The sequence below is a fragment of the Pimephales promelas genome, chromosome 3 (assembly GCF_988280905.1).
Source record: "Pimephales promelas chromosome 3, fPimPro1.hap1.1, whole genome shotgun sequence".
Lineage (NCBI taxonomy): Eukaryota > Metazoa > Chordata > Actinopteri > Cypriniformes > Leuciscidae > Pimephales > Pimephales promelas.
The window spans coordinates 25,781,280-25,798,389 of NC_142771.1; the positions used below are offsets into that span (position 1 = coordinate 25,781,280).

A 17,110-nucleotide genomic window follows, 5' to 3' on the forward strand; every position below is an offset into this window, starting at 1 on the left:
CGACTGATACGATAAATATGTTGATAAATCAGCTGTTAACTAATATGTATATCCATCTCTTTCTTTATAATTTCTTCTCACCTTCCAGCGTTCTTCAGGTTCCAACTCATTGTAAAGAGCCTCTCTGCTGTTGACCAGGGTCTGTCGCCTCAACTCACTAGTGCGCTGCTCCCATACTGACTTACAACCTTTGTTGTTCTTCTGTTGCTCTTTGCTGCAAAAAAGAGTGAGAGACAGAGAGGGACATTTATAGTAGATCTGAGATTAGTAATCATCAAGAGGGAAAAGTGAGGATGCTGCAGAAACCACAGGCTGAAAAATTGCCCACCTACAAGCTACCAGCTACCATTTGTTAAAAGAGGATGATTGCACCGCCTGGGTCAAACTCACTCACAGAACACACACACACACAACCGCGCACACGCACACACGCACACACACACACACACACACACACACACACGTGTGCAAACTCGCACGCACAAACACACAAATAAGATAACTATAATAATTCTGGGAGTGAAGACATCACAGGCGCCCCACCCTTGGAGCAAAGCATGTGAAAGAGAAAAAGAAAAAGAGATAAGAGGAGAACAGCAGATGATGAGTAGCAGGATGAAGAGAGAAGAAGAGACGAGGAGTGACAAACCCGTCCCATCCCACCCAGCGGCCTGTAGAACAGAGCAGGGAGTAGCACAGAGAACCGAGGAGGAAATGCACATGTCGAAAAGGCTAATGGGAGAAGAGTGGGAAGTGTGGGGCGAATAGAGAGGCGTTTAAAAAAAAAACAGAAAGAGTATAAATGAATAAATACCAGTCCAGAAAGTGTTCTGTTGCATCAAGACGCTCAGAGTTTACTGTCACGCTGAGGAGGAAAACAGCATGTGTGAAACACAGAACATCTCTTTGCTCTTCTTCCTCATTCACACACTTGTCCTCACTAATACACACATATTTTCTTCTGATTCTCTCTTCTTTTCCTTACAAATACTTGGTTAAATTCACACTCGGACAAACCTGAAACATATTAAATCGGTCTGTGCTTTTGCATGTAAGTTGTGTGTATATAACTGTGAGAGGATCACAGATGATCTTTTAGGACAAAGGATTATATTATCGATGTATGACACCAAATATAACGGGGGAAAAAAAAGTATGTTCCATTAAAGTTCTATGTGTGATTAGGAACATATACCAACTAATAATACAAATAGCTAGAGTCCAGCTACTATGTTCCAAAATGCATTTCCAATGTTAAACTGAATTTCCAGCAGGGTAGAATGTCACTTTTTTTATTTTTTTATTTTTTTTACAAATGATTTGGCCTGGGGGAAAAAAAAGAAAAGAAATTAATGCTAAAAATGATTTCCATTTAAAATAAATGAAGAGTTCAGATGCAAAAGCCTCTAAATGCCATTTGAAATTTTCTTCTAAAATGACCATTTTTTTATCAAGCTTGTATATTTAAGTTCAGTAATTTCACTTAAATTACAATTAATAGGTAATTTTCATTGCCATTTAAGTGAAATTACTGAACTTAAATATACAAGCTTGATAAAAATGATCATTTTAGAAGAAAATTTCAAATGGCATTTAGAGGCTTTTGCATCTGAACTCTTCAAATGCTGTTTTGAACTTTCTATTTAATCAAAGAATCCTGTAAAAATCTGTTATGGTTTCTACAAATATATTATAATATTTTATAATATGTATTCTATATTATTTAAAGTTCACAGTAGAACTACATCAATGAAAAGAATGGACACCAAAACAAGTAAAAATTCTTAGATTGAAGTGGTCTTTTTGGGGGGGTCTATGATTGACCTGTGTATTAATGCAGCTGATACAAGAACTAAAAATAGACTGAACACATGAAAACGGACATAAGGAGGACAAAGAATTTGTGGGAGACAAAATGTGGCTGCAGGACAGAGAGAGAGAGAGAGGGAGAGGGAGAGAGAGGGAGTGCTGAGAGAGAGATACTCACGCAGCAATGGAGAGGCTGGCTGCAGACAGTGGGCTGACCTCAGCTACTTCCTTCGCCGTCTCTAGAAGAGCCATTTTCTTATTGGCTGCCTGCTCTTCCTCCTGTTCATCCTAAACAGAGAGAAACATGAAGCATATTGATTAAAATGTGACGGATAAACAGTCTGAGAGAAAGACAAGAGTGAGAGGACCGTGGTCATCAAAAGTGCTCATACAGAGTGCTATAGTGCTGAATAGGCGTGGGCAGTTATTTCTGAGGCTGATATTATTGTATTTGCAGGATTTTCTCTTTTAGACGCAAAATTTATGAGTGGAGGATATTTAAATGAATCACACAACGCGATTTACTAAGGTTTGCGCACGTCAATTAAGGCTCAAAAAAGCACGTCTTAAACCAGACACTAATTTGCGCTACACTTGGTAGATTGCGTTGGTCATTATGCAAATGATCTGGTTGCGGTTGTGCAGATTGTCAGTAGAACATGAGAAGAACTTTCCACTTCTATCAGCACTTTTATGGGATTGCGGTCTCAAGCTTATTTGCCCTGTTTAGTAAATCTGGCCCTATGTGTGGTTTGGTTTTACCTTGGTCAGCTCTTGTGCATTAGCCAGATTGTCCACAGCGATAGCCAAGAACACATTGAGCAAAGTATCTGTTCACAGAGGTGTTAAGCAATATTAATACTTCATTAGTGTATGAGAAAACTGTGCAAACAGTATGTCAGCATGCTATATTATGCGTTTGGATACAGTTGCCGAAGAGTGTAAGAACAATGAAGAAGACTGAGAAGACCATGCCCGTTCTGACTCCACCCTGAGACTCAATCCCATCATACATGACCATGTTCCAGTCTTCACCCGTCAGGATCTGAGGTACACAGAAAGGTCCATCTTAAAAAAGCCATGGAAAGCAAACCGAATGATTGGACAGTTTGATGGGCACATTTACTCACCTGAAACACTGTCATTATTGCTGCAGGAAAAGTATCAAAGTTTGTTGGTGGTGTGCCGGATTCAAAATTAAATCTGAAAAGACAACATTTTTGCTATAATATTGTTACACAGAGTATTTTCTATAGTCTTATTTATGGCACTAAGTTAGCCTGAATTAGTATTTTTTAAATAATAGAAAAATAAATTAAAAGTGAATGCCATTATTTTAGTGTTATACTGACTGTCCTCCAAACAGCTGCATGCCCAGCAATGCAAAAACCACGATGAAGAGGAAAAGGAGGAAGAGTAAACTGATGATGGACTTCATGGAGTTCAACAAAGACACCACCAGGTTCCTCAGAGATGCCCAATATCTGAGAAAGGGAAAAGAGAAGACTTTTAAGACACTTAGTCCTTGAGACAGCTCGAAGGGTAAATGGGAAACTCGACAAAGAGAGGGAAGGAGAGACAGACATGGGACTCGAGACGTGAGAGACTCACTTGGTCACTTTGAAGATCCTCAGTAACCTGAGAGCTCGTAACACACTGATCCCAAACGAGGTTCCTGGCTGGATCATAGCCCAAAGCACCTCGAAAATGCTGCCACAAATGACCTGTCCCCCACACACAAATACACGCACATACAAAAAATAGCAGTCCGTTACTTTTTTGGGTTAAAATTGATCCAAAATACATTTTTGAGCAAGTACATAACCAGCCAGTGTTCAAAACTATCGGCTTGTCTTAGCAGAACAAACATTGTACTTAATTCAACATATTCTAGTACTATTTTACAGTTTTGCTTGAAAATCATCAATCTTCAACACTAAAATACTGATTAAGAAACCAATTTATTTTACAGCGCAGTGACAGTGAATTCTGAATTATTAATAATCTTTAATAATACAAACTAATTTCAGTAACTATATCAACATCTTGACCTGAGATAGCCTTTTCCCACCAAAAAAGAACTGGTTCGAAACTGGTGCTGGTTCAAGATTGGTTCGGATTGGTTCAACTTGCGAACCCTTTCAGAACCTGTTTGTATTTCCACTGACTAGAGCGCCCAGGGAACGACGTTGTTACGTCACTGTGTACGTCGCCATACGTCTTAGCTAGAAACGCTTGCAAGTACAACATTACTTTGGGATTATCTCTAACTCGTGTACCAAGAAGGCTTTAAAAACAGTTGAAATATGTAAGTCTTTTGATCTTTTCTTTTGATATGTAATCTATGTAATTAGTTATGTACCCCTGTCTTGTGTCTTTTTTTCTTTCCATTTATTTGTTCTGTATTGTGACTGTTTTCTTCTTTGCTTATAATAATACAGTAAAAAAAAAAATAATAAAAATAGAAACGCTTGTGCTAACTTCAAGCATAACAATTACAAAGGCGGACTCCATAGTGTTTCTGCAAATGTTTCTCCTGGCTTTGCGATGGTCAGAAAAGATGTTTAGAACACATCTTAACCCGCCCCAGCCCCCGACGTAAGCATGACGTGGTGAAAGAACGGTTCTAGTCCAGAAAAGAGTTGGTGCCGCTTTGGAACCCGTTTTCCTGGCCGAGAACCGGTTGAATGAAGAATTGGTTCGCGCAGGAACTATCTCCGAACCGGCTCTCAAGATGCTTTGGTGGAAAAGGGGTAAGAGTGGAATGATTGGAAAGCTGGTATCATGCTTTTGGTTTCCTCCAAAAATTTCTGATTTACTAAAAGAAGACAATAGAACAAAAGACAAGAGAAACTCACGATGCAGTCAAAACAGTTGAAGGAGGAGTGAAAATAAGGTCTAGTCCCCAGCCCATACATCTTAATACACATCTCTGCCATAAAGATCCCCAGGAAGGTGAACTCAGCAAAGTCTGGATTGAGGAGAGAGATGAAAACAGACAGAGAGGGTTTGCAAAGGACAAAGATATGAAAAAAAGAAAGAATACCACAGAAGGAATCACTGAGGCTTTTAGTGACCCAAAATGCAGCCTAATTTAAAAATGTATCATGCATTAAATGAGATTTTTTTTTTTCATAGAGCACGCACTTTTTGTCAGCAAAAAAAGAAAAAGAGTTGTTGTAGAAAGTGGAAGATTAGGACTAAACTAGAAGAACATTACTTTTGGGGTCCAAAATACTTTCAAACAACTATTGAATAAACTAAGACAAAAGAAGAGAAAGAGTAACATCTTTAGAAAATAGAAAATTTTCTCTTCCTTTATCAACAGACAATGAAAGAAACTTCACAGATTCTAGACTGCTGACAAGCACATCTGCAGAGATTAAACAGCCACAGATTTTGTAGACCACACAATATGCAGAGAAAATTCAGAAAAGTTAGCAGATTCTGTGTTAAAGATTAGTCAACAGACTTACAGAGGAAATCGGAGAGCAGGTCAGGCTGGTCATAGTGCACGGCAGCCACACACAGTGTGTTGAGTCCCACCAGACAAAGCACAGACCAGTAGAATGTTTGTGTCTTCACTATGTGCCTAATGAAAAATCTCAGTCGACGCTCCTTTTTATGGAAGGAAGAGCCCTCCAGCTTCGAGCTCTTCAGACTACCCCGTGCAAATGGAGAACCTGACGGACCATAAAGAAACAGAGAAGCCGAGCGGCAGGGGAAACAGGACACCATAAAATTCAATGAAAATATAAAGGGGAAAAAAACACATATAATTTCTAAAAGGAAAACTACTGTACTATATTTATGAATTTCAGGTTAATTTATCAAACCAGCTTTTCACAAATTATAATTCTAATAATATATTTTGAAATTAAAAATAATAATATGTAATACTACTATGGTACTATATTTCAAAACTTTATTTTAATATACCATGGTTTGTCTTTCAAAGAATACCAAACACTAGCATTTATTTTTATGATAATATTCCCAATGATCACCTCTTGAGCCTATAGCCTACATTACTTTAATGTTTAAGTGTATGTTTAACTCTCAAGCACACCTATATCTCCATCTCCATCCTCAGCATCGAGCAGCTCAGTTTTACTCTTCTTAATTGTGGGCCTCCTCTTTGAGCCTGTGTAGCACACCATAATCACTCATTTCTAATTGATCATACTCACAGCATACACACAGATTCAGACAGCCTAAATACTCACAGATTTATAGAATTACAGAATTTAACAAATAAGAAAAGAAGAGAAAACTAGGAAGTGTAGCGTGTCTGTTATACGGATCATAAACAAATATGACGTTGAGAAATCTACAGATGGACGGTCCATGTAAATGTTCTCATGTACACTGAATTAACTGTGCTTATGGACATGAAGTATACAATATCACCCCCTCAGCAAAGCCAACATGCTATTGATATCTCTCTTCCCTTACAATGGGAAATCAACACCTAGTCCCAGTGAGGGAGCAAAGAGAGGAGGAGAGGGGGATGAAAAGGAAGGAAGGACGGAGGAGTTCATGTAAATACCGTCAAAGGGCATCCGGTCATCTGTGTCATTGTCATCGTCAGCCAGAATCACCTCTTCTGTACACAATAAAAAAAGAGATTCATGAAAGCGGGGCAATTTCTAGTGTGTAAATGACGCCTGATGAAACATTTTGTACATTATCAACACGTTCCAAGACTGAGATGTACGCATGTAAAGACATCCGTATCAAAAGAGACAAGCTTCTATCTGTACTCTTGGCTTCAGCTTCTCTAGTATTTAATGGCTATTTCTATGGCATTTACCTGCTTTGCAGATCCACTCCAGATATCCGTTCAGCTCTCTCTCTATCTGCTGCTGACGCTTCAGCTTAAGAAACTCGCTCCTGTTCTCCACACGCTCCCTTTCTTTCGCAAACTCTCTGCATCACATACACACATGCATGCAAAAAAATTCTCATCAACAGATGTACACAAAAGCCACATCAACATGTGGCCATGTTGTACTAATTTGAGGCCACGATTTAACTAAATTCAGAACAAGGGAACAAATGAATAAATCGTACAAATGAATGTACGACTTTTGTTTTTATTGTGTTTCTGTGAAGCACCTTGGTCAGCAGTAATGCTGTTTTAAGGTGCTATATAAATAAAAGTGACCATGACCTAAATCATGGGAACAAATTCTCTGTAATTAACATCTTTAGACATAATTTATATTATAATTTATCTATAGTTACATCTGATGAATTAAACTGTATTATAGCATGGTACCATGGTCTGTCTGATAACTCGATTCTGATTGGCACAGGAAGTTCCAAGTCAAGTTTAATCACTGTTCTATATTAATGCGCTGTTTTCATTGAAGCACCCTCACACAGAGCGGAGAGACACAGAAACATTCAGAACCACATCAACTAATACTTGTTATCTCTCTCTCGCTCATTCTCTCGATAATTAATTTAAATCAATTCTATAATTCATTCATTCAAATAAATGCAATCTTACGCACTACTTTATCAGTATGTCTGATTCAAAGCGGGTATATTGCTAGATCTAACAAGCCGTAACTGATGGAAATAATTGTATCCTTCTGGTCAAATATTGTGCTGTAAACATCAATAACAGCTTTAAGTTGTCAATGATGGCAAATGACCATGTTATAAGCAAGATCATCCATGGCTAGCTGTACATTAGCTTCTTTGCCTCCATGTTGTGCAATAAAATCGTTTGCTGTGGAGTATCCCTCACTTGAACAATGCTTACTGTAACACTAAAATCTGGAATTCAAAATATAATTCACAAAAAAGAATAAACTTGCATTTCTGAATAAGGAATAATGAATTTAACACAAAAAAATCCCAACACACTACATATTTTTATATACAACCCACACAAATACCATAAACACTGAAATGTATTAGCAAATTAGACAATACACCAAAAGTGTAGACATAAAAACAAAAGATACATCTGATTATATTAGCTCACACTCCCTGAGGTTTCTTACCCTGACAACACACCCAGTACAAGATTGAGCATGAAGAAGGAGCCGATGATGATGAGGGGGATGAAGTACATCCAGTTCCATGCACTCCCTGAAGCATCATTGCTCTGTAACAGCATAAAACAGCCCAGTAAGTACAATGAGGCACACATTCAAACATTTTTTTTCTCTCTCTCCAGCTGAGAGTATAGTTTGTTCATCTGGTTTTCTTTGCATTTGGCTTACCAAGACTCTCAACAGCTCTCTTCAAATGGCGTCAATGGGCTATATGCACGCATAAGTTCCGCATTTGACGTAAGGATGCTCGTCCATTTCCGGTTGTGTAGATTAAAGCGGAGGAAAACCGGAGAAAACGGGATTATGGCAGAGTCTTCAATATTTACTGTCCTCCCGTCTTTGAAACGAAACGTACATACGTTTAGATGTAATTTTATATATAGTTATGTTTATTTAATATAATTTTAAAAAGAAGCATAAACACAACGAGGGGTGTCTGTTTTATCTGTTTTTGTGACTAACGTTTCATTAGTATAACCATGGAGTATAAAATTCAATATAAATTCTCGGTATTGCATTGGACTCTATGATCGGCGGATGTTATCGAGCATCCCTAATGCTTCACCGGAAATAACGCCGTGCATAGAGCCCATTAGGAAGACGAATTTTTTTTTTATTGGTATTTTTATAGGGAGAAGACAAGTTGAAATCTGACCCTGCTTACAGAGGACGAGAACATCTATGACAGTACCGTGTCAGATCCAAGGACACCATGTACCTTGCCATGTGCAACCTGAAAGTGGCAACCATCTGGCTGGGGCTGCTTCATCTATGGTACACACAGCTGGGTGCTCGGCACCACTGCACCCAGCCACTGCAGAGAGGAACAAATGGGCAGCCATCTTGTATGGCATTGCTCCACTGACTGCCTCTAGGGAAGAACCAAGGCTACAAAAGCCCAGATTGAAACAGCCCACAAGTGTTGCTTTATAAAAAAAAAAATGCAGATGATGTCACAATGTCTGCACAATTTGGTTTTGAAGCATTTCAAGAAAACACTTTTTGTTTATAAGGGATAGATCACCCAAAAATGAAAATGGTGTCATCATTCACATAGTCTCGCCAGACCTTTAGACTATCGGAAGAAGGTTAGAAATCATAGAAGTAGGCCATATGATTTTCTATAGCCTATAACAGCTGTTTATGGGGGACAATATTACTTTTAAGGTCACCATTTGCTTTCATTAAATGAAAAAAAACAAACAAAAAAAAAACAGCTTGGGCATTCTGCTAAATATCTCCTTTTGCACTCAAAAAAGTTTGGAATGGGATGAGTAAATAAAGTAAACTACAGTAGCTAATCCTTTAAAGATATTTTAAAATAGCTCATTTATTAACCAGCTGAAGCTGCTGATATCTTTGTATTTCATTTTCATTTACATTACATTGTTGCATTTAGCAGACATTTTAATCCAAAGCGACTTTGTTAAAACAAAATGTCATTTTGTCATAGCTATGAAGCAGTCTTCCTTTCTTCCCCTTTTTCTGTCTTCCTTTATCTGCCCCACTTCTTTTTCATCCACTCCATGTCTGAGAGCTCTGAAAGCCCCAGTATGTACTGCAGCTTTTTTGCAATTAAATTTTCATAGGTTTCTTTCTCAGCAGCTGTAAGAATAACTTCAGTTGAGCAGGGTGTGTTATATATAGAGCCATGTTCACCAGAGAGAGGAGGGAAACAGGAGGAAGAAAAAAGCAGGGGCAAGTAGAAATAGGGGTTTAGAGGCGGCGAGACGCAGAGTAATGAAAAAAGAAAACAAGTATAAAAATACAGTCAGACCAAATAATATACAGTATGTTGACGTCTAATTGGGCTGTGGAGAAATGCAAGCCTAAGTCATGTGGAATTACCACCCTCTTATTTCTCATTGACCAAATCAAGATCTTTTTTTGAAATAAACCTTTAGTTCTTCAGGTAAATCGGCTTTTAATTTAAACTGGTCCCTGAGGTAACAAAATTAGTATGTGGAAATCTTGAACATAGCATTGACATCACTGCCCTATTTTCTGTCGTAGAGGGCGGCTGAACTCACCTCACCGGAAACAGCTCTGTCTGTTCAGAGTGGACAGGCTGGCCAAAAGCGATAAGACTATAAATGCACTGCACCGCCTCTGACTCTATAGGCAAGATTTTGCTTACTGTATGTCTGCGAGTGAAAGTTAACGGGGATGTGGATTTGGTGGGGCTATTCAGTCCTTAAGATTGGCTATTTTTTGATAATCTAGACGTAGAAGAAATCAGTAATCCTCTACACTAAGGATTAAGGATTAATCAAAACCAAAATAATACAGGATGTCCAGGTGAAAAGATGAGGCCCTCCAATTTCAAGCCCATCTGAGACAAAAGTACAGTGTCCATGCACAAAGAATGTATATTACATATATATATTACATATTACATATATATATTACAATATATATTACATACTGTATATGTTTTATAATCATGACAAGTCTAGCATGGTAATGGAAATGACAATGTTAATGTCATGGCGGAATAGATCTGCTACGCTGATTATGATTATGTAAGTCATACTGTTGATGCACAAATAGCATATATCATACAGGTTCTATACAGTTGGAGCTGGGGAAGGTGGAGGGTTTCTAAAACCATGCTGCAAACTGCTATAATGAATGCTAACCAGCCATTTAAATATTGTGAGCAGCAAGGTAATTGGCTGCAGATGCAATATGAACCAATAAGCTCGTGCCAAGTAGTTAACACAGTAAATATCATCAGCTCCGGTAAGGACCCATCAAGCCTGCGCTATCTAGAGTTTCATGACAGAAGTATACATATGAATATATATATATATATACTATATATAAAGAATAATTTGATTCTTGAACATCAAATCATCATATTCAAATGATTTCTGAAGGATCATGTTTCACCATTTCTGAAGGACTGGAAAAACTGGAAGAGAGGAACACTCTCTGAAAAAACAAAGGAAATTAACATCGGAAATCTCTTATGATATATTAACATCACGATTCGATACACTTGATCATGAGTTGATCACCTTCCAATTTACATATCATTCCATTCTGAATTCACCCAAAAATCTATATGGTTTAATGTGAACAATTATCATACCATTTCATACATTGTAACGAAGTTTGCTGTTATGGGAAGAGGGAGGTGGGAACCGGCGAACATTTAAAAACTTTAATAAATAAATAAACACAAAATGAAAGTAAAGATGGCAGCCCCCCAAGGACGACTGCCGCCACACATAATAAATCAAAGCATCAAATAAAACAGTCCAGGCCTGGTCCTCTCTCGTCCTTCACCATAGTCGCTCATCTTTTTATATGTCTGCTCCTCTGTGAGAGATACGAGACCGGTGCGTTGCACAGGTGGGACTCATCAGCAATCACGCCACCAGCCTCGTGCTGTTCTCTCATGGCCCTTTGGCCTCGTCCTGCTACCCACATACATGTTTGGTATCATTTGAAATGTCTCAGTGTGACTGGTACAAAGGTCTCATTCTCACAGAAGTAAGCCAAGAAGGTAATAAGGTGTGGAGAGTTTAGAGATATCTTGTTAACTGCTGTTAGTGTGGCCCCATGCAAATCAACTTCTGCCCGCAGTAAGTCTGGGATGGTGATTAATGCAAATTCCCATTGTGAACTCATGTTTATATTTGAAAAGAGGGTTTGCCTTGGTCTGAGTATTTAGGGAGATGCTGAAAAGGGTTCAGGGCGCGCTTTGAAGTTCAAATCAGCCCGTGATGTTGAATGTCCTCAAGACACTCAGCCTCATGTATTTTTCTTATGTTAGGTAGCTTATACAGCTTTTCTCTTTATCTCAGAGCATTTGATGTTATTGTATTTGATTATCTTTGAATCGGTTATGTAATTGGCATGATACATTTACCTAATAATTAATTGTTACATTTGGATTGACTTACTCTGAAATTATTTTCCCAAATAAATTAAGTGAATGCGAATGTTCACACAAATCTGCGTTAGATTAGTGACAGCCAGCTGTGATTTTAGAGTGCCGGCTAATATTTGGCACTAATTCAAGTGTACCTGGTTTTGTAAAGACAAAAAGGGAATTTCCATTTAGCAAAATGTTGCTCTTCCAACCTAAATAGGGTGATTTTTACCTCTGTTTAATATAATGTTACTCTAGTTAAGTTTACGTGGGAAACCATGGCATGACCAAACCAAAGCTACTATCAGAGAAGTAATATTGGTTGGCTTATATCTGTAGTAGTGGTCATGACCCCTGTCTAAAGTAAACGTTATTTTAATTCAAGTGTACACTGACCACGGGAGGCTACAAAAATATCTAAGATTGAGTAAGCGTGAATGCGACCGTCTAAGATATTCGCCAATTACCTTGGTTTAGTGACCAAAACAGAGTTTGTGATCTTGAGACGTTAAACGGCCGGCACGAGGACCTCAAAGTGACATAGATTACAAATGAACAGGTATATATAAAATCAAGAGTTAAATAGAATAATCAAATGTGCTGCTAAACTAAATGACCAATAACCAATTGGCATTCCAACCTAAATTCGAGGTCATGATAAAATGGAGTCAGATAAAAGTTTAATTGGAATTAAATTACTTTGCCACACTTAAAAAAATGTGAAGCAGTAAAAAAAAAAAAGTCAGGCAGTAACCTTCACTCGCTTATCGGAAACTTCCGTTGGGCCGATTGGGCAGGCCTTACAACATGCAACCAAATAATCTGTTAGTAATCGGATTGACGGCTCAACCGGACTGAAGAGCCCTCATGTTAACACCTTAATCGATCCGAATGAAATTTCGATCAGATTGAAAGGGTGATTTTTTTCCTTTTCTAATCTGATGGAGAGGACATGTTAACACTTGATCAGATTGAAAAACAAAACTGAATGGACTGCACATGTGCAATGGCATAGATACCATAATAATGTATGAAGTGTGGAACGAGCTGTTCTTCGTGTCACATAAATGAGTGTCCCGTCAGTCATTCTAAAAATTTCCTTTCACTCTGCGTTTGTGAAGTGGAGCAGGACAACGTCCCACCACTCCTTGTTCTTTCAGGATACTCATCCACAGAAGACTGCTTTTGGGCGTGTTTACAGCGTGATAAATATGAACCGTTGTGCAATACAATGCAGCTTAGAAGTCATTGTCTCCAAAGTATGGCCAGAAATGGATAAATAATAAGTCTGCTGTTTAAAACAAATAAAGAACCAATGTAGGAGAAAGATCATTTTGCACAAACAGTGGTAATCTCTGTATATTCGTTCAGTGTGTGCATGTCAAAAAATATATTTTATACAGTAAACACACACATCAACCCGATCACTAATTGATGTTGTAGCATTCATGTAAACACTATATTCAGAATCATCAACCGGAATTAATTAAGTTCGATTAAAAAACAAAAGTAGTGCATAGTCACTGTAAACATAGCCACTGAAGACTGGAGTGATGATGCTTAAAATTCAGCTTTGACATCACAGGAATGAACCATATTTAAAAATATATATTAAAATAGAAAACAGTGTCCATGAAGTGTATAAAAAATCATATTTTTTTCAGTATTCATGTCATCTCAGTCATTGAAAACCATACCTTTTTATCCTTATTAAAAATGACATATTCCTAAAATAAGATTTTGATCACCAACAATTTGAACAGATATTAACAGTTCAAATAAAAATAAATAATTGCTTATTTCTACTCCTGGTCTGTTCTTTTAAGTGTCTATTTAGGTCAGAAATCCAAAAAATGAAATGAGGAAGCTCTGTGGCATTAGTCAAGTAAGCACTGCAATGGGACTTACATAGTATAGCAGGTCAGTCCAGCCCTCCATGGTAATGCACTGGAAGACTGTGAGCACGGCAAACAGGATGTTGTCAAACTGGGTGATACCATAGTTAGGTCCAAGCCAGTACTCTTTACATACTGTTCCATTTGGACACTTCCGAGCACCAGTTTCATTCCCGCAAGGAAACTCCTCTCGGATTTCGTCTAAAAGAAAGGTGTAAGAAAGAGAAAAATCATAAATAAATCTTTCATAAATAATTAAATTGTGCTACTTGTGTTTGTGAAATTCCATGATCTCCACTGGCACCAAGTGACCTACCAGTGATATTGTCAAAGCATGTCGTATGAAATTTGCCCATATAGAACTCTAGACCAATGATGGCGAACATGAGAATGGCAAAGAAGAGCAGCAGACCGATCTGCAGCAGTGGGATCATGGCTTTCATAATGGATTTGAGAACAACCTGCAAGCCTAGAGGAAAGAGAACAAGTATATTGACATATAGTCAGAGCGAGGTTAGTGTTTGTTTTTGCAGTATAAAATTGGATTACAAAACTTGACAGCTTGTAATATGGCACAAAATGAATCATGTAAACTGTGCATCATCACACTTCAAATATACTAAATCAGCATATAAAAGCAATTCTTATGAACTGTATATTCATGACTTCTCAGATCATGTTTTGAACAGTGAATATAATGATATTTATTCTTCCCCTACCAATCAGCCCTTAAATCACAGCTGTGGTTGCTTTTTTAAACCGATTGGTCATGTGACATGCAAGAATTAATGCCATTTGTCTTCAGCAGGGTTTCTGCAGGTTTTATGAAGATACATTTAAGACTTTTTAAGGCCTTTTTAAGACCAAGTAAAGAAAATGTAAGGAATTGATTGAAGGGAACACAATATGTAAATATGTTCTCTAAATGTAAATGTCTAGGGAGAAACACAATGAGTTGGATGAACAACACTTCAGTTTAAAAATACTACTTTCAACAGATATTTTTTAATTTTTAATTCATTTTACAAAAAAAAAAAAAGTTTGACATGGAATTTATGACTGAATTTATGAATTTATAATGATGGAATTTATTATTATTCTGTGTTTTTGTATTGTTTTCCAGTGCAAATGTCTAAATAAATGTTAAATAAAGATGCATTTACGGAGATAAAAAATGACAAATTATCATGTCTTGTTTTCTGTAAAATAGATTATGAAAAAGTTTGAATAAAAAAAAAGAACAAATATCTGCCAATGTGCTCAGAAAAAAAACCCAACTTAATTCAAAGGGAAGTTTGATAACTTATTGTTATATGTTCTTGTCCTAAGCATAAACTCACTTAATTTTGTATCTTTTTTCAAGACTTAATTTGAAATAAATTTATCTAGATTTAAAGATTTTTAGATATTTATTTGTATTTATTTTTTTATTTTTTGCAATGCCATGACTATGAATAAAAAAAAAAAATTCTCCTTTGATTTAAGACCTTTTTAAGGCCATAATTAGTGTCAGGGTGAATTAAGACTTTTTTAAGACCCACAGAAAGCCTGCTTCAGTGACTTCAAACATAGTGCGATGCATTTATTATTATTTATTTATTTATTTATTTGTTCTTTTTGGAGCTTAGCAGTACAAATTACATCCACTTTCATTATACGGAAAGCATATAATTGGGGATGTACTGAAAGGAAAAATCTGGGCCTGAAAAAATAAATGATTCAATTCAATTACTTTAAATAAAAGCTTGCATTTTTTAAATTCAGATTCAGTAAAGTAACACACAAAAATTGGACAGACAATAGGCCTATAATAAAATAATATCAAATATCAATATATTAATATCAATATATCATTCTTCATTAAGTTCTATGCAACAGAATCAGTTAACAGATTTATTTTGGATAATTTTCGGCGGCCGAAATTTCGGTGCATCCCTACATATATAAAACATCAAATTGAATAAATTGGAACAAATATGTTACTCACTAGGAATCCCAGACACAAGTTTGAGAGGTCTCAACACTCGAACAGCACGCAGGGTCCTCAGGTCAAAGTCTGAGCCCACTGTTGACAGTATTCTGGAGAGAAATAACATTACAGAATGAATCATAGATGAACAAGAAAACACAAAGTCAGTCGAGGTTTAAACTGGGATATTGTGGTAAACAGTGGTCTACTATACTAATAGAGCATTAGTATTTGTTAATCAGTGACAGTTCATATTTTTTTTTGAGAAAAACATGTATAAAGCGTGACAAAGGTACATGAACACAGCTCATGTAAATCTATTTACATGGTGATTAAGCTAATGCCCATTCTGAACAACACATTCTCATCCCAAGACGTCATCTACTGTAACTGACGCTTTTGACCATACGTCAACATCCGACGCTTTAGGGCACCCTTTAACTGACATCTAACTGACGTTAAAGGGTGCCCTAAAGCGTTGGATGTTGACGTCTGGTCAAAAGCTTCAGTTACAGTAGATGACGTCTTGGGATGAGAACGGGCTGTTCTGAACACAGACAAAATTAAAATCATAAATGACTGTATAAGGCTTCACCTGGTCAGACATCTAAGCTACAGTGTGTGAATCATGGACTCAAATACGATAAGTAGTGGGCATTAATGGTTTGAGAGAGGATGGCACACACTGCTCGTCCCCCCTCAGAGTGAATGTCAGAGGTCCATGTGCAGAGAATAGAGATAAATGTGGGTACCGCTGCTTTGTATTCATATGACCTTTATTTGTGCAGGAAAGTCACTGGAAACTGATTCTCTTTAATGATAACATGCAGAGAAGAACAAAGACGTGAATCCAAGTGAATCAATACAGCACGGATAGTGAAACATATATGACAGGAATTTTAAATCAACATTAAAACCCACAGATGTAACACCAAATTATCAGTTTTATCGCCACATGAAGCCTGTTTTTGAAGACAGCGGACAACCTAAACTTGCTTCATTTTGCATGACATATAGAAAAATGTCCATTGAGATATATTTTAACCCGTCTAAAACTGCTTTGATATGAGTGTCAACTGTTAAAGAAAGAAAATCATTTTTGTCTTTAGTAGAACAAACTAAAAGCAACTAAGGGCATAGGGGAAAAAAGCAAAGGACGTAGGTGCAGAGAGGCAGAAGTCATGGAGGTTGAAGGAAGACTAGTTGTTCAGTTAATATTAATGTAAATTACTGGGGATGGACAGAGGGTCAAATGAGAAAGAAAAGGAGAGATGGAGAGAGAGAGAGAGAGAGAGAGAGAGAGAGAGAGAGAGAGAGAGAGAGAGAGAGAGAGAGAGAGAGAGAGAGAGAGAGAGAGAGAGAGAGAGAGAGAGAGAGAGAGAGAGAGAGAGAGAGAGAGAGAGAGAGAGAAAGCAAAATGGGGAGGTGAAGAAAGAGAGCCAAAGGAGGCTGGAGGAGGAAGAGGGAACAGAGAGAGGGGAGGAGC

At 37.4% G+C, this 17,110-nt stretch overlaps 1 protein-coding gene across 18 annotated transcripts in view; it reads right to left on the reverse strand.

The window, feature by feature from the left end:
- cacna1aa (calcium voltage-gated channel subunit alpha1 Aa) overlaps positions 1-17,110 on the reverse strand; it is a 92,034-nt gene that overhangs the window by 51,472 nt on the left and 23,452 nt on the right. For 13 of the 18 annotated variants that reach the window (XM_089128600.1, XM_089128608.1, XM_089128607.1 and 10 more), the window contains exons 4-20: positions 15,643-15,734; positions 13,972-14,124; positions 13,669-13,856; positions 7,827-7,930; positions 6,623-6,738; positions 6,359-6,415; positions 5,879-5,953; positions 5,286-5,492; positions 4,668-4,780; positions 3,421-3,533; positions 3,162-3,293; positions 2,940-3,012; positions 2,737-2,854; positions 2,572-2,639; positions 1,988-2,097; positions 815-865; positions 82-214 (exon numbers count right to left, since the gene is read on the reverse strand). In XM_089128600.1, the coding sequence (XP_088984726.1) occupies positions 82-214; positions 815-865; positions 1,988-2,097; positions 2,572-2,639; positions 2,737-2,854; positions 2,940-3,012; positions 3,162-3,293; positions 3,421-3,533; positions 4,668-4,780; positions 5,286-5,492; positions 5,879-5,953; positions 6,359-6,415; positions 6,623-6,738; positions 7,827-7,930; positions 13,669-13,856; positions 13,972-14,124; positions 15,643-15,734 (1,903 nt within the window). The remainder of the gene's footprint in view (positions 1-81; positions 215-814; positions 866-1,987; positions 2,098-2,571; positions 2,640-2,736; positions 2,855-2,939; positions 3,013-3,161; positions 3,294-3,420; positions 3,534-4,667; positions 4,781-5,285; positions 5,493-5,878; positions 5,954-6,358; positions 6,416-6,622; positions 6,739-7,826; positions 7,931-13,668; positions 13,857-13,971; positions 14,125-15,642; positions 15,735-17,110) is intronic. The other 5 variants (XM_089128605.1, XM_089128612.1, XM_089128611.1 and 2 more) reach the window with 1 other exon arrangement.